General features: G+C 35.9%; 1 protein-coding gene across 6 annotated transcripts in view; it reads right to left on the minus strand.

Annotated features, from left to right (window-relative positions):
• Window positions 1-5,205: 5,205 nt before the first annotated feature.
• The window catches only part of PPM1B (protein phosphatase, Mg2+/Mn2+ dependent 1B), an 83,087-nt gene continuing 65,616 nt past the window's right edge, over window positions 5,206-22,676 (minus strand). For 3 of the 6 annotated variants that reach the window (XM_073897777.1, XM_025868913.2, XM_025868914.2), the window contains one exon: window positions 15,432-16,494. In XM_073897777.1, the coding sequence (XP_073753878.1) occupies window positions 16,189-16,494 (306 nt within the window). In that variant the 3' untranslated portion in view covers window positions 15,432-16,188. Of the gene's footprint in view, window positions 5,341-6,050; window positions 6,096-12,817; window positions 14,592-15,431; window positions 16,495-22,676 lie in introns of those variants that run through there. The other 3 variants (XM_025868915.2, XM_073897774.1, XM_025868916.2) reach the window with 3 other exon arrangements.

The following is a 22,676-nucleotide window of genomic DNA, read 5'->3' on the forward strand; positions in this document are numbered from 1 at the left end:
TTTTTTGATGCTATTGTAAATTTTTTTTCATTTCAATTTTCAATTGCTTGCTCCTAGTATATAAAAATAGAAATATTCTAGTACATTGACCTTGTATCCTGCGGCCTTGCTAACTTAATAGTTGTATTATTTATAGGTTCCTTATCAGTTTCTACTTACACAATCGTATCATCTTCAAATAGACAGTTTTATGTGTCTTTCTTTCCAATTTGTGTCTTTCCCCCCAATCTGTATGTTTCTTGTCTTGTTGCACTGGCTTAAACCTCCAGTCACTATGAATACAAGAGGTGAGAGCAGACATTCTTGCCTTGATGGATGTATTAGAGGGAAAGTATCAGTCTTCTACTATTAAAGATGTTAAGTTTAGGTGTTACATAGTTACCCTTTGTCAGGTTGAAAATAGGTTCTGAATTTTGTCAAATGCTTTTTCTGAATGTTACGAAATATGGTTTTCTTTTCTCCCTCTCAATGTTGAATCACATTCATTTTCAAATGTTTCCTCCATTTCATAGGCATAAAATTCTTCACAATATTCCTTTTTATAAAAGTCTGTAGGATTTGTGTTCTCCCCTTTCATTTCTCATACTGACAATTTCTGTCTTTGTTTTCCGATTAGTTTATCAATTTTATTCATATTTTCAAGAGCTAGTTTTTTATTTGATTTTTCCGTTTTTTCTTTTATAGTTCACTGACTTCTGTTCCTATCCTTCCTTCCTTGCACTTGTAGTTACGGCTTAGGTTGGAAATTTAAAGTTAATTAGAGAGCTTACATTCTTTTCCATATAAGTGTTTAAAGCTATGCGTTTCCCACTAAGCATTGCGCCTCAGCTGCAGCCCCAACATTTTGGTATGTTGCGATTTTCATTTTCATTCTGTTCAAGGTATTTTCTAGTTTTCCTTATAACTTATTCTTTGGCATGTGGATTATTTAGAAGTGTGTTGTTCTTCTGTTACTGATTTCTAAGCTAATTCCTTTGTGATCAGAGAATATGTCTTCTATGATATCAATTCCTCATACTGAGTGAGACTTTTAAGAAGTAGGGGAACCTTTTCCTTGCTCACTTTCCCCTTCTGCTGACTGGATACAGAGGAGCACAAGACTCTGGGGGGTGACGTAGCCACAAGATGGAAAAGGTCTCAGACTTGAATCACCATGCGGGAAAGAGCGGCTCACTCACCGGAACGCTTGTTCTGGTGTGCGCATAAGCAAGAAATGAACTTCTAGTATTTGAACCATTACAGGTTTGGTTCTGTTTATTGTAGCAGTTCTGCTCACCCTGATTACAATACTGCTTCTTATCTTTTTAAGGCTCCGCTTTCTCCCCAATACCCTGAAAGTGAATTTTTCACAAAACATATTATATTTTAGTTCATACCACCCAAAGCATATCCAACCCATCTATTCAACTATTTTCATATGTTCCCATTAACAGACAAAAACTTCATATAAACATAAATATATATGAAGTTTATTGGATCAGCCAAGGTTCCTTTTTTAAAAATAAATTTTTATTGAAGTATTAGCATACATACATATATGCACACAAATACACTATCTCGATCAACATTCTACAGGATCCATAGAGCTGCTGAGATTTACAAAGCTGTCTACATGTGGGCCGTTCTCTTCCTTCCCATCACGTCTTGCTGTTTTCACAGCCCTGGTCCCAGAGGAAGTCAAGAAAGCAAGAGAGAAGAGGCACCCTGCGGCGGAGCATGCCACAGAGACACCCTTCCAAGAGGACCCAACTCAAGGCTCAAAGTCACAGCTAGTCCTTTCCCGTCACCTGCCTGCAGCTGAGTTCCTCTGCCACAGAAGAGGAGAAGCCACGCTGTGCTCCTTCCCCAGAGTGAACGCAAGACTCCAGCCAGGGCCGCTGCTAGACCATTTACTTGCACCTATCAGATACTGATTGCGATGTAATGGTACTAATTTTATTTAGTAAGAACGCTTTCCTGCATCTTGACCCGTGGCCTGAAATGTAAGCATCCTTTTGGACACTGCACTGTTCTGCTCTGTCCCATCTCTAGGCTGTACTTGGCCTCAGGCTGTCAGCCTGGTGATAGTTTTGACTTTTTTTTTTTTAATGTATTAGGGTTATTTTTAAAAATGCTTTTTAAGAATCACATACATACAGGATGAATAAGGGAGATGTACCTAAAAAGAGTAAGACAACCAAATAAACAAAAACAAGAAACCACCAGTTTTCACAGACAGAAATGTAACAAGTTCAGAATTTCAAAAATGCATAAATGATACAAGAAACACCATAAGCAAAACCCCCACCAGAAATCTGCATGTACGTGTAGGAATGGGGCCAAAGTAAAAACTTAAATTAGCCGAGTTATACACAAGTGATTGGGCCAATATGAACTTTCTTTCCTATTTTACGCTGATGGAAAACAAGAAAATGATACTGAAAATCTAAGAATATTTCTGAGTGGTCCACTGTTTTACGTTAGAGACAAGTGTGGAGTAGGGACCGGCTACAACATCAGAAAGGGAAAAGGTCATTCTAATTTTGGGGAAAGGTAAAAAAATGATGGCAACTTGACACTAATCTCAGGGAAGACCCCAAAATAGATCCTTCCAGTGTTTTCTAATTCTTCAGGAAAGAGAACATCTCTATGAATCAACAGGCGTGACTTCATGAACTTTTAGGGGCAGTTGCCTCCCTAACATTTGGGAAATGCAGTACTTCTACAAGGAATGTAAGCTCCCCCAATATCCTTTATAACCTTGAAGAGCTATGGGCTCATCAGTAAGTCGCTGCATCCTTACCTAATGGGTGTTGACTGTTACCTTGGTCAATTTGTATCCTACTGAAAAGTTTTGTAGGCCTACTATAGGCCCTTATCCTCAGACTTGTTTCATTCAATGGACAAGGTTTACATACGAAACTCTGGAGTGATCAGAAAAAGACAGCAAATAGATCTTACATGAATCCAAAAACATCTCAAAAGGTTAATGAATCTAACACAAGAAAACTTAATAGGAAGAAATGCAAGTCCTGCAAACTAGGTTAAGCAAAACACCAACTCTACAAGTGCAGGATGGGGGAGAATCACTTAACAGCAGTAAAAAATCGTCAACCTCTGAAGACTCACACGGTATCACATGGGTGCCAGAAAAGCTAGTCCAACATTTGGGTGCTAACAGATGAAGAGTGTTAACTAGGACAAAGGAATGATAGCTCTGCTACTTATAAATGTTCAGCTTTGGGTTGTGTACTTTCAGAAAGCCCTAGAAAACCAGAGCATTTGCAGAAAAGGGTCTTGGATGGTAAAGACAACTGAAGCCCGTGACATAGGATGAGTGAACTGGGGACAGAAAAGAGCAGAGACTGGGTGTCATCACAGTAGCTGCTGTTAAATGTTTGGTCTCGAGCTAATAAGACAAATGAAGGGAAGAAACAAAGAACCAACTGGGACAGGTAGAGCTGCCCAAGATGAAAGTAGATTCTGGTTCCTGGAGTCAGACTAACACTGCTAAATGTTTTTTCCAACTTAGAGAATTCCATAAATACATACTTAAAGATCTGACCAGCTACAAAATTTATTACTCTATTTTTGAAGAACACACAAATGACAATTCTTCAGAACTATTATGTTAAAACTTCTGAGGACATAAAACTACAAGTCATTCAGAATTTGCTTTTTTGGGCCACTTTTTATCTCTCAAATGGACAAATGTGGGGGTGTTTCCCCCTAGTTTTACTGAGACACAATTGAAATATGTATCTTTTTTTTATGTGAAATCAGTCTAGAAAATGTAATTTATTTAGCCCCCCTCCCCCCACTAGTGTTAAAGCAATCAGCATTGTATAAATTTTTCATGGTATACTTCACTAATATAGTGTAGTAAACTTTTATACTGTAATAGGGAATATTCCATCTTACCTGCTACAGTTATGCGTGTTCCACCCTGAAAAAAGCAAAAAGCCCTAAAAAAATCATACATACAATACAAACATGGGTTATTAGAAAGGAATTCCTTCCTTTTCAAAGACAATTTTACATAGCCAATCTTCTAGGTACATTTAACTTACGGTTTTATTTATATAATTTAGGTTACCCCTAACTATCTGGAAATGTGTGGTATGGTATAAACCTAATTCTAACCAATTCCAATTCTGTCTCGAAGGTATGTCTTAGTACACTATCCTTAAGCTCTAGAAATAACTTCTGCGTAGCTGAGATCGCCATAAATCCATTTCAACATTCATTCTCAGAGATTATGCAAAATATGGATAAATCCATAGAACACACTAAAGAAATACCTGATCTACATACTACATCACAGCATTATCCACAGATCAAAACATGAAACTTTTCCATGGTTCTCCCTAAAAGAAATGATCTACTTTCAAAAATTTTGCTATACTTCCTAGAATATTTATACCAGTTCTTTGGAAAAGCAAGAATTAACTTTGGCAGTCTTTGTGCTCAAGGACGAAACAAGGGTTCCTTTTTTCTTATCATTCTTTCTTGCACCTTTTGGTCTTGGAGTGGAAATACAATCTCTCAGAAAGAGAATGTACATACTCTTACAGTCCTAGTCATTTATGACTCTATTATATAAAAGTAAGATAACAAATGGAATTGTGATAAAAGGCACAAGAGGGAGCTTACTTAGGTGACATGTCGTCCAAAAGTACAATTTTTTGGCCACTGGGAAAAGTATTTACGAGACAATACTTGAGCTGGTTTCTTGTGTGCCAAGATATCCACTACCTCCTATATTCTTAAACACAAGTCTTTGACATCATCTAAATTAGTTTAAAAAGTGTCTAAGTGGGTTATTAAGATTTGTATTCATGTAGAACAAACGGGTTACAAACTTACTTCAGGAATTTCTGTTGACTATAAACACTGAATCTCATTTCAGAACAGATCTGGACAGCACAAATACCAGAATCAAAGAAAGATGTTCTTACACAGACATTTAGAAACCTGGTAACTTCTCATTTAAATGGTGCTTTTAAGAGAAAGGAAACAATAGTGACAGAGTAAAGCCTGCCTCTAACCATGAGAATCCCAGGAATAAAACCAAAATGCTCCCCAAAGCCACAGGTGTTTATCACAGGGACAGACAAAAATATGATTTTGAAAGGCGCAGGGACAGATTTCTCTGCCTCCACTAATGGGCTGTAAGAGTACTGGTTAATAGCAGTATACATAATACAATTACATAATGTTGGCTTCATTTTTCTTTCAGGCTTAAAAAAAAAAACCTTCATGTCCTTGTACTTTAGGGGCTTGGAAGGTCTGCCAGCCACTGTCTTTCTTGTCACCAGAGCCCTCGGCAGGTTTACAAACGGACATGCCCGAGACTGCCATCTGGTGGAAATGATAGAAATTGAAATGATTTTGTTGTAAGTAATTAAGCCAGTCGTCTACAAAGAAGGTAGGAATTAAAAATATATGGGGGGGGGGAATGGTTCATTCATGACAGCAATAAGAAATATAAAATAATAAAGAATTAACTGAAGAAACATGTCAAGCATACGGAGAAAACTATAAAACTTTACTGGGGACATAAAAACACTCATATCATAGATACAGCATTTTCCTGGAATAGAGCTCTTCTCTGAAGTTATCAATGACCCCCTCCCCTTATTATTCTAAAGTAGATCACAACTCAACATTAACAGGATTTTTATTTGGCAGGGAAATCTTGGCCAAATTGGTCAAAAGTTCATCTGGAGGAATAAACACTGAATTTTTGTTCAAGTAGAGTAATAAGGGAGCACTTTCCCTACCAGATAATAACACATATAATAAAACTATGATACTTAAGACGACATACTGATACATAATACAAAGCAAAAATAGAATGCCCATAAAAATACAAGCATATACAAGAATATACAGTAAAAGGGCATTTTCAAATAAATGAGAAAAGACTGGCTTATGTATTAGCTGGTTTAAGAGGATAACGAAAAATATTACATTAGATTTTTGCCATGGAGTAATACCCCAAAATAAGTTTGACCAGTATTTATAACAAAAAAACCAAACTCATAAAATATATATAAATATTTACTTACTCAGAATGTGAAAAGATTGTCTATGTATACAACTGAAGGCTGAGACTGTTAAAGAAAATAATAAAATTCTAAAACTTTTGAAGCTTATTTATTTATTTAAGTAATCTCTACACCCAATGTGCAGCTCAAACTCATGGCCCTAAGATCAAGAGTCACATGCTCTTCTGACTGAGCCAGCCGGGTGCCCCAAATTCTAAAATTTTTTAATATAAACAACCAAGGGACACTTCTCAAAACTCATCAAATTAAACACCTAAGATCTTTGCAGTTTACTGTATATAAATTTTACTTCAATTTTTCAAAAAAGTAAAACATAAACCCCACTATATCTGACTTCAGATGGCATATGGGAGATAAAAGGGTTATTTTTTAAGTATTTCTGACCAAAGAGAGCTATCCAATACTCTTTCAGATTAGAGCATTTTAGCTCTCACCTGTGCATCTCCAATCATAGCAGAAAGACTCTATTCTTACCGTAGGAAAAACTGGCACAGAAACAAAAAGTTACTGTGTTAAGAAAAAGCACAGAAATAAAGTATCATAGCATAAGATTTTTTGGGGGGAGAAAAACCCCATGTTATTGAGTTTGCAGTTTTTCAGGAACTAGGTCATTTCCATATTGTTAGATGTGCTTTGTCCTTAGTCCCAACCCTCAATATCCTTATTTAAAAAGACAATAACTAATAAAATAATTCATGGTGTATTTGAAAGAATGGTTGAACACCTAAATATACAAAGAGCTCTCACAAATCAATAAATGATAACTGTATTAGAAAATAAGCAACACGTTGAATAGGCTTTAATAAAAGATATAAAATTAGCCAAAATGTGAGAAAAAAAGTGTTCAATCTCACTAGTCATCAAATAATTGAGAATTAAGTCAAGAAAATATTATAAATTACAATATTTTACCTATCAATTTGGCAATGCACAACACATGAGAGAAAGCAAAAGACACAGGCATTTTTGTATACTGTTGGGATTATAAATTGGTACCCCCTTCCCAAAAGGCAATTCAGGAACACTAAATTCACTTAGTTTGTTTTTTATTTTTTAATTCAAAACTTTATAAAAAATTCAAACATACAGAAAATTACGGGAAAGAATGTAAGATACCCTTACCTACCACCCAAATTTAACCAATGTTAACATTTTGATTTGTTTTGTGGGGTTGAGGGATGGAAAGAAAGATCTCACACTTTGCAATGCTTCTGAATAAACACTGTCCTAAATCATTCCTATGCATGTTGTATACATATTATTTACCTATAAATTATGTATCACATATTCCCTCATCCCTCAACTCTGAAGATTTCCATTTTGTTCCGTGCCACTTTTCATGCATGATTAAGAAGAAAATGAAACAATGATGATTTATAAGATTTTATTTGAGAGAGAGAGAATGGGCAAGCGAGAGAGAGAGCGCACACAGGCGGGGGTGGGGGGCAGGAGGGAAGGCAGAAGCAGGTTCCCCGTTGAGTAGGGAGCCTGACATAGGCTGAATCCCAGGACCCTGAGATCAGGACCTGAGCCGAAGGCAGACGCTTAACCGACTGAACCACCCAGGCGCCCTGAAGTGGTGCTTAATAACTTAGGATTATTTTATACCTCTTGTAATATGGTTGGGTTTGGTTTTTAAGCAGGCTCTACACCCAACGTGGGGTTGAACACAAGACCCTGAGAACAAGAGTAGTACACTCTACCAACTGAGCCAGCCAGGTACCCTGTAACAGGTTAAGAGACTTTTTACAAATCTTGTCATTTGTTTTGCTTACACAATAACCTTGCTTCTATGTTAAATCATTTGTGATTTTAAAGAGATTTTAAACAGCATTGGACTTAACACATGTAGTCCCAACGATATGCAAAGCGCACTCATGGAACTGAAATAGGAATCACCATTAAGCAGCAGATGCAACTGTGCTTAGCCAATGGCAACTGTAAGATGCCACTGACCTAGGATGCTTCTCAATCGCAAAGAAATTAAAATATGAAAAAGTGCATTTCGGAATAAATTTTGGAGATTAAAGCTGTCCAACGACATCCTTGTAGAACTTGGTGTTTCTTTCAGCGTTATGTTCTTTGAGTATTAAGAGGGCTCACTGCCTAAGGAGGAAAAGCCAATAGCAACTAGCTGCTGCTGGAGCACAGGATTCTCAGCCCAGCCTCGCCAGCATTTTCACTAAGCACACCAGGAAGAACTGTTTTGTGCTAAAGGGTACTTACTAGTAGCTTGAGTTATTCCTCCTTGGCAACATCTGCCTAAAATCAGGAAAACGGTCTAGAGACAGTCACTTCAACAGCCCAGAAATTCACATACTTATCAGCTGAGCCTAAGGTGCCGCCAGTGATATACTTGCCTTGGGGCCCAAAGATTCAGTAACCAGGAAGAATACACGAACGCAACATTTAAAAGAATCAAAACTAATGTAAAAACCATGACAAACAAAATATCAGGTATTAAATAAAGACAAAATCGCTATCGCTGAACTTTTCATTGAGCGTTTTTCATTTCAGTGAGCGAGTTCATTCACTGGAGTCTCAGGCTCCAACATAGCAGGCAGGGCTCTGTTCCCGGTCCAGCCGGCCCTACAGGGGAAGGCAAGGGGTCAGTGACCGCTGTGGGACCACACCAGCTTCACGTGTAAATGTGCAACACACTCATTTTCATAGGTAGGGTGAACAGTTTTCAATACTAGGTGCCAAAATGGATGCAGACTACTAAGCAGCGGAGTGTGGTTATTCATCGTATTTTTATTAAAAGGAATGGAAGTTTGGAAGTTTATGAAAGATGAAGGCGATGCCTACCTAACAGGTAGGAGCATATATGAGGCCACAGTAACGAAAATGGTGCGTTATTTCACAGGGTTAGATAAAAAAGACAATAGAACAGAATGGAGAATGAGAAATGGATGACCTATGTAGGAAATTGGTGTGTGACAGGGATGGCTTGGTGTTGGCACAATTAGCTAGCGGAATGCAAAAAACTGGATCCCCGACTCCATACTGTAAAAACCAGTAAATTCAAGATGGATTAAAATCCCACTATATTATGCACTCGGGAAGTAGGAAGAAGACTCTAAAACTACTGGAAGAATATATAACTTGAGATGGCGAGGATTCCTTGAACAAGAAAGACAAAAGTACAAGCTGTAGAGACTGATAAATAAATCTCATAGGCAAAGTATTAAAAAAATTAGGTTTTGCAATACATATAAACAAAGGATTAGTATCCAGACTATAACAACAAAACTCCTCTCCATAGTGAAACAAAACTCCTCTCCATAGTGAATGTACAAGTGAAAAGAAGCACAAATGACCCAGGAAAGGGAAAGAAGGTATCAGACCATTACATTAGAATAATTCTTGGATGGTACTGGTCCTCTTCACCTCAAATACGTCCCCACGTATTTTCATTAGAGTAGATATGATGAGATAATATGTAAAATACTAGAGATAGTAAGAGAGATAGAAAATAGAAAATAAAAGAGATAAATGTAAAATATATTTGTTGTACAGATTTAATTCCTAAAGCAATCACTATTGCCATTATAGACTATGGTTATTAGTCAAGGGGGAAAAAAAAATCCCAAAACTTTGATTCCACCCATATTTGAAAGGTATGGTGCTTTCTTGCTCCACTAGAACAATAAACGATGTACTTAGTTAATAAAAGTGCTTGCCAGGCAGAATAAAACTAAAAATAAGGGGCGGGGGAGAAGAGACCACAGCCAGGAAAACCAGCAAGGAGAGAGAACCAGCACTGATGGAGTCACAGCCTGAAAAGAAACCTATTCTGTATTAGTAGCTATCCTGGTTTACTTCTAGACCACAAGGTGACATACATAAACCAAAACAATGGGCAAAAATAAACACCTGCTTAGCATTTTCATTAAGGCTTATAGAAAAATTCCCCAAGTTGAATAGAAAAAAAATCTTAACTGAACACAGAAAACAATGCAAATCATTATAATGCCCACTGAGTTTATTTGCCAAAGTAAGTAACTCTGCGAATTGCTTTGAAATAACTTAAATTTTAGTCGTAATGATTATTACATTAGTATTTCACTATCTCACGAATACAATGGATTTTCTGCATTGTGCATTGTGTAAGTATGTGAAAAAAAATCACAATATGTGATTCTTTACTATTTAGTCACCCAAAACAAAATGTGTTCTAAAATCTTCTATCAAATGCAAACACAAAGGCAACTTAGAAGAGGAAATGTGAATTTAAGAAGTCACAAAAATGGGATCTAAATTTAAGACAAGAAAGTATGATTTGGCTAGCAAAAGAAATTCAATGGGCAAGTTCCGGTTAATTTCTGTAACTGAAGCTGAATAAAAATTCAGTTTAACTCCAGCAACATAGATCGATGCTCTGGTTTGACCATATACTTTCCCACATCCGGAAAACACACACATTTGTTTTCTGATGACCAATTTGTTGTCTGAAAACAAAAACGCCGTTCATAACATCAAAATACTTATTTACTTATTAGTGCATGGTCTCATTCCATCAAGTATTTCAGGTAATTCAGTTTGGGATATAAACTAGTGAGACTAAATTCTGGCTCAAATGTTGGGATAACATTATCAAAACATCTCTCCCCAACTGACACCATTTCCCTGGTCTTTAAAAGACATTTTGAAGGCTAGCTAGGAGAAAAACAAAACAAAAACAGACCTCACAGCGCATGACAGCACCCTCTTTTCACATAGGAAGATTGATTCATTATATGGAAACTTCATCTTAGTATTAAATTTTGCTACAGTTTCTTATGAAGACCAAGTGTCTAGTTAGGTGGCTGGAGAGCCTGCCGAGCACTATGAAAAGACATCAAAACCCAAATGAATCCCCCACATCTGAAAACGAAACTGACTTAAGGACTGAAGAATTCAGAGCTGCCATCGCTTTTTAACTAGACACATTTAAAACAAAAAGCTCAAGTAATAAGTGGGTTTTTTCCAAGTATTGTCTTCAGTCAATATTTTAATTACCAAGCCTCATAATTGGACAAGAAACACGAGACAGAAATTATGAGTGCTTTTTTAATGCCTCCAAGGCAACTTTACTCAACTCTGTTGAATGTCCAGAAAATCGAAAAACCTAACAGCAAAACTTCAACATAAAACCCCTGATTTATTTAATGGTCATTAAAAAACGAAAAGTCCTATCTTTATCTGGCCAACCCAATTTGACATCTCAAATCGTTTTGTGGCAAAACGATTTTATTTCAAATAACACGAATCTACATTGAGGACATCTTAAGAGACTAGAGTGATCTGAATATATGCAATATGAAAACCAAACTCTCTTGTTAACTTCAACCTCAAAACAGGAGTTTCCCAAGTTGAAACCCATCACAGTAATTTCCTGACAAAATACAAAATTAAAAGATTCCACCTTGTTCATCTTGCTAAGCAGAACAGTGACCAGTCACCATCTCCCCCCAGCTAAATTTCATGCCGAAGTGTGATGGCTGTCGCTTACACTTAGCGACCTGTGCGCTGAACCAGGCGCTTTCATGGAGCACCACATAAATCTTTCGCCTTTTACCATTTCTACTTGAAAGAGTGACTGACAGACTATCGTGATTCAGCATACATTTTCTCGGAAGTAAATGAAGTAAGCCCGTCACTCAAGGAAAACAACTGACAATATTTGGTGCCAGCGACAGAATCTCACCTTTCAAATGAAAATTAGAATTTTGAAAAATCTGTATCCATTGCCGTGAGCTTGACAGCTTCCCGATACTTGAAAGATTTTTTCTGATGAGATCAGTTATATTAAGAAAAAAATTTTAAACACTGTATAATAACATGTCAATATTCTGAAGAACTGCATAATTCAATGAACCAGTATTTTCCAAACGATCAATGCATGATGTTACCAAATCATGTCAAAGTAGGACATCCATTCAAAACTCCCGACAAGATAGATCAAATGGGTTTTAATGTAAGAGTACAAAGTGGACTGACAGTTTCAGACTGCACCTAACCTTTCAGAAATGAATCAAACAGAATAGTCACAATTACCTGAAGCTATTAAAATACTCTTTTCCAAATATGCACTTGTGTGAGGCCAGATTTCTTCATATACTTCCAACGAAGCACCACATTGCAACAAAATGAATGCACAATCAGATATGAGAATCCAGCCCAACATTAAAGGGTTTACAAAAACGAAAACCACGGCTACTTCTCACACTAAATTTTTTAAATTTGGAAAATAACTATTTTTCATAAAACAATGCTATTTATGTTACCAGGCAATGGTTTCATTTTTTCATGAATTGAAGTAGTATGTAAAATTTCTTGGCTTTAATTTCTAATGTGATAAATAAAATAAAACCCGTAAGAGCAAAAGTTCTTTGGGATCTTTAATCCTTAAAAAATATAAATGGAAACAAGAATATAAACAGCTGGACTAGAAGACCGAGATTAGTAAAGACTGAGTTCAGATTTTCTTTTGCTAATTCACACATTATTTGTATTTCAAGGGTCACTAAACCACCTGAAAAAGGTTTTTGGAAGCGGCAAAAAAAAAAAAAAAAAAAAAAAAAAACCGTTTTGGAGTGAAGAGGGGGTTAATTAGTACTGTCCCATACAGTTTGGTTAATTCCCCTCTGGAATTACAATTCACCTACATGGTTTTGTATGAAACATTTCACAATAAATATTCCAACTATGCAAAATGTTTAAAAATTACATTCAAAACCAGACTTTTACTTTTAAAAATCATACCAAATAGTAATATGTCACACTGTTTTTATCAATTCTTTATTTAGGTAACAAGTTGGTTATGTTCACTGCATTGTATGAAACATCACAATATCATACTGGAAAGGTACTATCAGTACAGGGTTGGATCAGAGTGGACAGTTTGAACAATAAACCATTTTGCATTCTTCATTCCCTATCTTTTTACAACCCCCCAAACCCAGTAAAGGGACAGATAGCTTTTAACATCATCATGTAAAGCACTTTAACTTACAAGGCTAAAATCTAAAGAATAAATAAAATATATTGTGGCAATAATTCCTTTTAGACCAAAAATCAGGTGCACGATAAATCAAATGGTCAGGAAAGCTGTCTGTATTCAAATGTGTGGCTCTCCAGAAACAGCTTCAGGAAAATGTTACAGAAAATATCATGAATTCCATTTCACACAGGACCAGATGATGACTCATTTTAACTACACACAAGGGCAATTACATCCTGCTGAAACACAATTTCAACATATAGGAAAATGTTTACAAAGCATCCACAACATGTAAACCATGTACAAATGGATACATTCATTGCTTCTCTACCCCAATAGCTTCTTTTCGATAAATATTTTACTCTTCATGTTCAGCATTAATTGGATTTACCACATGCAAAACTCAAAAAGAATTCAAGAATTCAAGGTTATTGTAAAAATAGAATTAAAATAATAATCTTCAAGTACCTTGTGACAGCCACTCTGTACCGTGCCCAATGTTATAAAATGAAAGGTTACTGAACCCATGAAAATATCTCTGTAATATTTCCTTAGATCTAAAATAGATAATTTTAAATGTATTTATAGTCATTTCAATGTGATATTCTGAGCTTTGAAAATAACGTAAACAATTAAAAATTATACCAAATTACACACAAAACTTGTATCTTAAAAGCTGAAAAATTAAAACTATAGAAACCCACATGTAAAACAGAAATCACAATTTACATTATAAAGGCAAATCTCATCATTTAAAAAATTTGCAGCAGTGAGATGTCAAAGCAAATTATAAATAGCCATAAATTAATCCATTTGGTTTCAAAAGATTTTCTAGTGAGAGTGGAAGGATGTAGTAGGTACATGCATAAAATTTGTAAGGGTTTGTAATATTATTGCCAAATACACTTTATCTTGAAAAGCAGGCAACGTTACAATTTGGACATTATTGGAGAACCCAGTTTGGTAATACAGGTAAAATTAGAAAAAAAATTAAATAACAATTAATAAATATATATCCTATAGTAAATTGCTCAAAGAAAATTTCAAGCCACAGAGCTGCAAAAAGGCTTCCAACTTGGTGAATTGAGAAAGGAACATCCCATACAATTCTTTACTCTTACATGCTTATATGTTGTGTGTCTTGTCTAAAAACAAAAAAACAAAAACAAAAACATAATGTATCTTCAGAGTACGGCTAACTATATTCCCATGCACCTCAGGCAGAGTTTGGGATTTGTGGTGAAATAACTCCCGTTGGTTCCTAGGGCCCAAAGTTCAATGCAGATGGAACCAGTATGCCTGAGGTCGGCAAAAATACTGCAGTACAGGCAATGCTACACGTGGCAATTATCAGAAAACACAAATATAAACAAATGATGGGAAATGCTAATGATTCTCTGCTCATATCACAAAACGCTGGGAAATCCACAAGAATATTTTTCCCTTGTATTGAAGAAAATTGTGATTAAAAGTTTTTTTTTTCCCCCAATTTTCAGAATCAAAAGCATTTTAGAAGGTTTATAAGGCTACCATGGGTCTTCTAGATCTCCAGCACCCTACAGGAAGAGAAAAGGAAGAATATTATTATTATTTACCTCCACCACTTCCAGGTTGGATTGAATTTCAAAAGAAAACAAAATCAGATGAACAAATTACCTTCCTTTCTTTGTTTGAAAAGGCACTTTTACAGAGAGGTGTGTGTAATGTATACTGTGTGTATATACATGGATCTACCTAATACAGATAGATAATTGGTTGGACTTTTTTCCCTCCCCTCTCCACCAAATGCCTTCCTCTTTCTCAAACCACTTAAAAATATTCCGGCATTGGAAAAATAGATCAAAAACATCAGCAACATCCAAAGATCCAAAGTTTCAACTTAGGGCACCTTAAGCAACTTTAGATATATGATAAATATAAACATGAATCAGAAAAGTTAATGTTCTACATTCACAAAATATTTAAGAAATATCTTCCCATGTGACTGATAGCCACCTGTATCTTAAAAACCTATTTTAACAAAAACAAAACTCATATCTGCCACTATTTAAAAGATCCTGTAATTCTTGCATTTCTTACTATCTTATGACGACTTATAGCAAAGAGGACTGTCTTGCAATCCTTAAAACGCCCATCATGGCGACTCTGCCATGTCTATGTGTGTCCATACTGACCCAGGATTAATATTTTGTATCACAAAAAGGGGTAAGAAACAGAATGGATTTGAGTAAGCAAGACTTCTCAAAATGTTTTCTTTTAGTTAACGACAAAAGCCAAGCCAAAAGTTTTCTAAATTTTCTACCAATACAAATGAATTTCTACTGGGTATTTTTCCAATATACCAAACCTGGTTTTTAAAAAAATTTTTTTTAATTTAAAAATAAGTACAACATGCATAGATTATTCCACATCACATGCTTTATTTGGACTTGAACACTTATAATTTCATTCTAAACACTTGGTTGACACACATTTTGATGTATGTAGTTAGGCTATACAGAATATACAAACCAAAGCTGTAATAATACATAGGTTTTTCAAAAATTAGGTTTCAATAAAGAATACAGAGAAAGGAAAAATAACCACACATCCAACAGCTCAGAACGTCTAAAAATAAAACTACAGAGATGTAAAATATAAACAAGTCAAAGAACACACAAATTATCATCCTTGGGGAAAAAAAAAATACAGGCCAGCATCTGCCATTCTTTGATGAACTAAAATCACTAAAGAAAACACAAATTTTTTACAAAGCTAACTATGAGTGTACTATGTAAAATAATGTGAAGCAGTAGAATTCTACATTTACAAGTTTTTCCACAATATAATGTCATCTTGCTTATCAGTAAGTAATCTCTAATCTTATCCAGTATGAAGTTAACTACTGATTTGAGTAACTAGTAGCCTCATTTCTGGCATACAATATGAAATGACATATAATTTTATTAAATTCAACGTACTATAAATAGTCCATTTTAAACTATCTGATAAAGGTGTATGCAAAGCCCTTCTTAAAAAACAAGGCTATATGAATGTAACAAAACTAGTTTACCAAGATTCAAATAACAAAACGGTTCTATAAATGCATACATTCTACTTCCTAAGTAAAAACCAGCAAATCAAAGATCACAGAAATATCACCACGAAGTCAAGTCATATTTGTTCACCACTCATCTTTGTCCCTGCATCTTCAGTATAGCTCTCTAATTCAGCAAGAGCACTGTTTGATTCAGTACGGCTTGCCTGCATTGTCACTGGGCTTCCAGCATCACTGTTCGAAGAAGTAGCTGAGGCAGCTGGGTCAGCAGGGCTTTCTTCTCCCTCTACTTTAGCTAGCCTGTAACTAGTCAGCATCTCCTCCAGAAGTTGTCGGTAGTTTCCCCTATGATTAATTCTCATTTGCCTGAGAGCTTCCACCAATTTTCCCTGTGATCCACTTTCCTCGGCTTCCTCGGAGGCCTTTTTTTAAGATTCAAGACCCCAGTGTCAGTAGACAAACTAGGATATATCACATGTATTTCATAACATAATCACAGCAACACACTCATTTCTCTACCACGAGTAATAGAGTCTAAGCATGAGAACATTTCATTAAATAAGTATCAAGTCTTACTTGTGTCAATAAAAATTTCCACTTGAAATATCAAGTTAATTTTAGCAAATTACCATGAACTAGTTTACATCTTATTTCACACTGGCATTTGAAGCGTCCTCTGAAATTTACTCCGCTATTAGAATTCGACAGCAACACAAGCATTTCCTAAAACTGACTTGCTTAACAGAAAAAAACAGTAATTGGCTAGAATGATTTAGTACAAAAGGAAATTAGTGTTTAAAGCAACAGGAGAGGACAGAAAAGCAGGCCATTAGAACATTAGTTTCTTCATCACTGCTGCTAAATGACAGGTAAGGAGAGGAGGTAAAAATGTAGAACTATATAAATTTAAACTGGATTTTCGGGAAATTTTAATGCTTTTGTGGGTAAAACTTTAATTTCCTCTTTATTCTTACATATTTTAATAAAAACATTTCTATATCAAAATAAATTATTTAAACATGATAATAAGATATGAACAGGAAACTACTCAATCCTTTTATATTTTATTAAATTTTGGAAAACTTACAGGTTTCTACAATAGCAGCTACTTAATCTCGTTAGCAGAACAAGCTCTAACATCAAGCTTAACAACACAGTTAAGCTGACAGTTGAAAAGCAAGACAACCTTACACTGTGCCTCCTGATGTGATGCGTTAAGGAGTGCAGAACCATGTCCTATGTCCTTGCCAAAAAATGTTTAATATAAATCTAATAAAGCAAATTCCCAATTTACAGGAAAACAGGGAACAGAGGATCGCGTTAAAGGACACAACAAGAAAACAATCATGATCCAGAATGTAGGACATCCTATTCAAAGCTGGCTCAGATTCTTCTTTTTCAGTGGCAAGGGGAAAAAAAAAAAGTGGGTGCCTGATTACAGACTTCATTAATATGCTTGACTGATAACCTGACTGATCAAACCATTATTCAAAATAACTGCTATCACAGTCTTTCTAGAGACAACTGGGAATATCTGGACTTGGTACTAGATGATAATCTTAATTTTCATTGGTATGGTAATAGTATTATGGTTATGTAGAAAGATGTCCTCATTTCTTTTTCTTTTTTTTCCAAGTAAGCTCTACGCCCAAAGTGGCTCGAACTCATGACCCCAAGATCAGGAGGTGCACGCTCTACCAACTGAGCCATCCAGGCGCCCCCCAAAATGTCCTCATTTTTAAGAGCGGCATGCCAAAATATGCCAAAATGATGCCTGTAATTTGCTGTCAAAAGGTTCAGTGGAAAAAAAGAAAATAAAAAAGTAGTGTATACACACACACACACACACACATAAAGAGAGATAAAGCAAATACAGTAAAATGTTAACAATTGCTGAATCTAGGTAGAAGGTGTATAGGTGTTCACTATGATCATTTCAATTTTTCTAGCTATTTGGAAGTCTCATAAAATGTTGGGAAAGTAAAACTCAAAAGAGGTTACTGATATAGATGATCTGACACAAACTCTTAACCATCTCTGGAGATGGTTACCCTACAATTCTGCAACAAAGAAACAAAGATAACACGAATATAACCACATAAAATATGGTAATGTTTTTAAGAAAAATGAGAGCATTTGAATGCTTTTGGGGAAAAAAAATAGTGCCTTTATGGCAAAAAGCAAGAGATGACAGTGTGCATAGTGTATGTTTTACATGTATGCATATGTTTATGTATCCACTGGCTTTAGGATATTATTTGTAAAATGCCTGTGGGGAAAGGAAATTCAGCAAAATACAAATAATGATAATGGACAGTGAAGTTTTTATTTTCTTTGAGTTCTCCAATTTTCCACCTCATGTATACTAACTGTAAAGTAACTCTTCAAAAATTTTTTAAATGTTTTACGTTTTTATTTATTTAAGTACTCTCTACACCTAATGTGGGGCTCGAACTCACGACCCTGAATCAAGAGTCGCATGCTCTTCTAACTGAGCCAGCCAGGTGCCCCAAATAACTTTTTTTTTTAATTTGCAAAATTATCATACGGGGAGATCATAATAAAATGCGCTCTCTGTTAAGATTTTTCTTACCTTTCCCTTTATGCTAAATAAACATGTTTCCCCAAATAAAGTTTCTCATTTGAATCTATTCAGGAAAGGTTAAGATGGAGCAACAAGGTGAATGCTTGCTAATCATAAACCCTATTCGTCTTTAATCAGGTTTTCCAAACGGAAATTTTCTACTTGATGGTGTATCACAAAGAACTTTTAATAGAGGGCATAAAGACTCCTCCACCTCACTCCCTGCCCCCCCCAAAACCTCAAACCAACAACTCCCTTTTTATTTAAAACAAAACAAACAAACAAACAAACAAAACTTCTAGGACTTTGAAACAAATTCTGAAGTGATTATCAACCTTGGTTTCATACCAGGATTGCCTGTGGAGCTTTTTGTTTTGTTTTGTTTTGCCAGAGAGAGAGCACAAACAGGGAGAGCATCAGGCAGAGGGAGAGGGAGAAGCAGGCCCCCTGCAGAGCAGGGAGCCCAATGTGGGGCAGCCGCTTAACTGACTGAGCCACCCAGGTGCCCCAACCTGTGGAGCTTTTAAGATTAAATAGATACCAAATGGGACACCTGGGTTGCTCAGTCGGATGAGCGTCTGACTCTTGATTTCAGCTCAGGTCATGATCTCAGGGTCATGAGAATGAGCCCCGTGTCGGGTTCTGCGCTAAGTGGGGAATCTGCTTGTCCCTCTCCCTCTGCTCCTCCCCCTCCCCACCCCCCAATAAATAAATAAATTAATTAAATAAATAAAATCTTTTTAAAAAATTATATAGATACTAAAAGTTCTATCAAACAATACTCAGATGCACTGGGTTGGGGTGAGTTTTTTAAAGCCTGACAGGTGATTCTGATATACAGAAATTCTACTTACTTGAACTTATTGATAAAAAGGTTGTTATATTGGTTGCCTTTCAATTTTGGTGGGTTCAAAAGATAAAGGACCTCTCACCCTCCATCTGGCACCTATTATTACAGTAAGCATCTATGGGTTCTGTGAATTCTGTACTAGTGGTAGTTGGGGAGGAGCAGGTGCTTAAAAAAAAAAAACACATTAAAACCAAACCTGTAAATCAAATCAGGATGAATTTACAATGGCTGTTATCACAGAGCCACTGAACTGAATAGAACTTAACCTAATGACCACATTTAAAAGTCGTTTTATCTCAAAGCAAATTACATTTTCCTATTGTGCTGGATAAAAGACGGATGGGTGAGACCTCTTCCCCAGCCATTTCACCTGACTCTTCAAAATTCTGTTCCACAACTGTCTTATGGATTTTCATTAACTGGTATCAGAAAAGGAACCTACTTACTGTTCAGCTGCACTTTTTTTTTTACCTGAACTATATACACATCATGTTTACACATCTATTATAGCATTAATTCCACCTTGCAACTGTTCATAAGTCTTTTCAATTAGATTGAAAACTCTTTCAGGTAAACAGAATTTCACATTCCTTTCTGCATCCTCCCTACCCGCTAGGGAAGGAAAATTAATGTTTCTGCTTAGAACTTTATGCACATGATCTCATTTAATCCTCACAGGTACCCTAAACATAATAGGTACCACAACCCTAATTTTTATAACTGAAGAAATTTACAGGCTCAGAGAAATTTAAGTTGTCAGGGTGACAATGCTAGTAATAAGGGACACAGCTCAGATTTCTGTGCAGGTGTAATTAACATCAATGTCCCTCTGAATGTTCTTTTGAATACATTATGGTAGGTAACATAGTAAGTGCCCCATATAAAGAGACACTTACTAAAGAAACAGTGCTTAAAATTATTGAAGTGGGCCACAAATTATTTCCTATTCAAATCTACAATGTATTTCCTTGATATAGAAAGACTAATGAAATTACAGGACAAAAAAATCTTAGATGGGATGGTTAAAATTATTCTGCACAACAGACTTAAGGCAATTATGGAGATGAGAATATAGAATTTTTTTTTAAGATTTTATTTATTTGAGAGAAAGACAGCGAGAGAGGGAACACAAGCAGGGGGAGTGGGAGAGGGAGAAGCAGGCTTCCCACTGAACAAGGAGCCAGATGTGGGGCTCAATCCCAGGACCCTGGGATCACGACCTGAGCCGAAGGCAGATGCTTAACAACTGAGCCACCCAGGCACCCCGAGAATATAGAACTTTTTCCCTCTGTTTAATTTTCAAGGTTTCACTGTCATCTAGACACAGTTTAAAAGAATCAAATCTCTCATGAAAATACTGCCTTATCCCAAATAAGATATAGCAATCTAGATAAATCAGACAGCAAACAGAAGGGAAAAATAAACATTTTAAAAGATAAAATTTTAAAAGAAAAAAATTTAAAAGACAAAATTTAACTAGCTAGTATTTACTTGCAGCATTTTTTTAATGCAGTTGCTGTAAGCAAAATGCTTCAAATGATTAGCTAAAGCAATGGAGAAAATAGTGAAGAATGCTAATATAAACATTTACAGTGTTTTTGGTGGAGTCCTATCTTCTGCTTTTCAGCTAAAAATAATTTTTAGAGATGAAAATCCTCAAATATGCACTCATGAGATAGAATTAACAGTGACCAATGAAGAATCTAATAAGCTGTTATTTGCTAGGATCATGTAAAATCTAATGAATTTGAAGTAATTTTAAAGAATCATTTAGATGGTCGAGACCACATAGCTGAGAGAAGTGGTATGTCATACCATCCTTAAAAATAAAGTTTAGTGTATTTTCAAATAGTATAGATCTTCTCTATAAAAATGCTTTTTGACAAGTGAAAAAGAAACAATCTACAAAAAAAAAAACACTAGTATTCACCTAGTCGTGAAACTGTAATATAAAACCGTCAAAGCAGCTATGTTTATAACTGATCTATCTGAAATGATCAAAATAAAAAGACTATATATAAAACTTAATGTGAAAACACAATATGGAGACTTTTTTGGGTTTTTGTCCTGCCTTTCCTCCCTTCTTAAAAATCCAAATGCCTTAAAAAGATTTTGGATTAGGATTCAAATGTGTCCTATTTTAAATGAAAAACAAGTGATAAAAAACTGTGGACTTGACTGCTTAGTTTCAAAAACTTTATGAAACAGTCTTCATTAAAACCAGAGTATCTTAAGACTACTAAAGAGGTTCACAAAAGGACAGGAAATGATTTTTCGTGGATAGGAGACAGGTGGGGTACAGACGTATACGTAATCTCTAAGTAACTTAGACAACAAAAGAACCGTGTAAAGAGAATAGTTTTCAGAGTTCCCCTGACTTAGATTCGCATTCTGGCTGCACGATTTGTTTAGCTTTGCAACCTAGACAAACTACTTCCTCTCACTGAGTCTTAGTCTTACCTATAAAAAGGATGTTGAGGACATCACCTATGACTTTATATATATATATATATATATATATATATATATACAACAGCTGGTAATTACAAGTCCCCCTTTACCCTTGGAAAATCAGCGATGTATATGGCTACTTGATTAGTGGGTATATTTTATTTATTTTTTTAAGATTTTATTTATTTATCTGACAGAGAGAGACACAGCGAGAGGAGGGAACAAAAGCAGGGGGGAGTGGGAGAGGGAGAAGCAGGCTTCCCGCGGAGCAGGGAGCCTGATGTGGGGCTCGATCCCATCATGACCTGAGCTGAAGGCAGACACTTAGCAACTGAGCCACCCAGATGCCTGATTAGTGGTATATTTTAAAGATCAGAATCTAAATCAGTGTAATCTCTACACCCAACATGGGGCTTGAACTCACAGCCCCAAGATCAAGAGCTGTATGCTCTACCGACTGAGCCGGCCAGGTGCCCCCAACCTAGCACTGTAGAAGTAAAGGGCCATGATCTCAGAGCCCTGCCTAATGTAAAATCAGCGTAGAGCAAAAGGCAGTTTTATTTTTTCTGGTCCTGTAGGTGATTATTCTCTTGGGGTCACAGACTCCTTTGAGGAACTGATGAAAACCACACACATACTACACTTCTCATTAAAAACTGCTTATGTCCACAAACACATTTTCAAAAACTTTCTGGGGATTCACAAACCACCTAAGAATC

The sequence above is a fragment of the Callorhinus ursinus genome, unplaced genomic scaffold (assembly GCF_003265705.2).
Source record: "Callorhinus ursinus isolate GAN/ISIS: 27379988/994484 unplaced genomic scaffold, GSC_fseal_2.0 scaffold10, whole genome shotgun sequence".
NCBI classification, from domain to species: domain Eukaryota; kingdom Metazoa; phylum Chordata; class Mammalia; order Carnivora; family Otariidae; genus Callorhinus; species Callorhinus ursinus.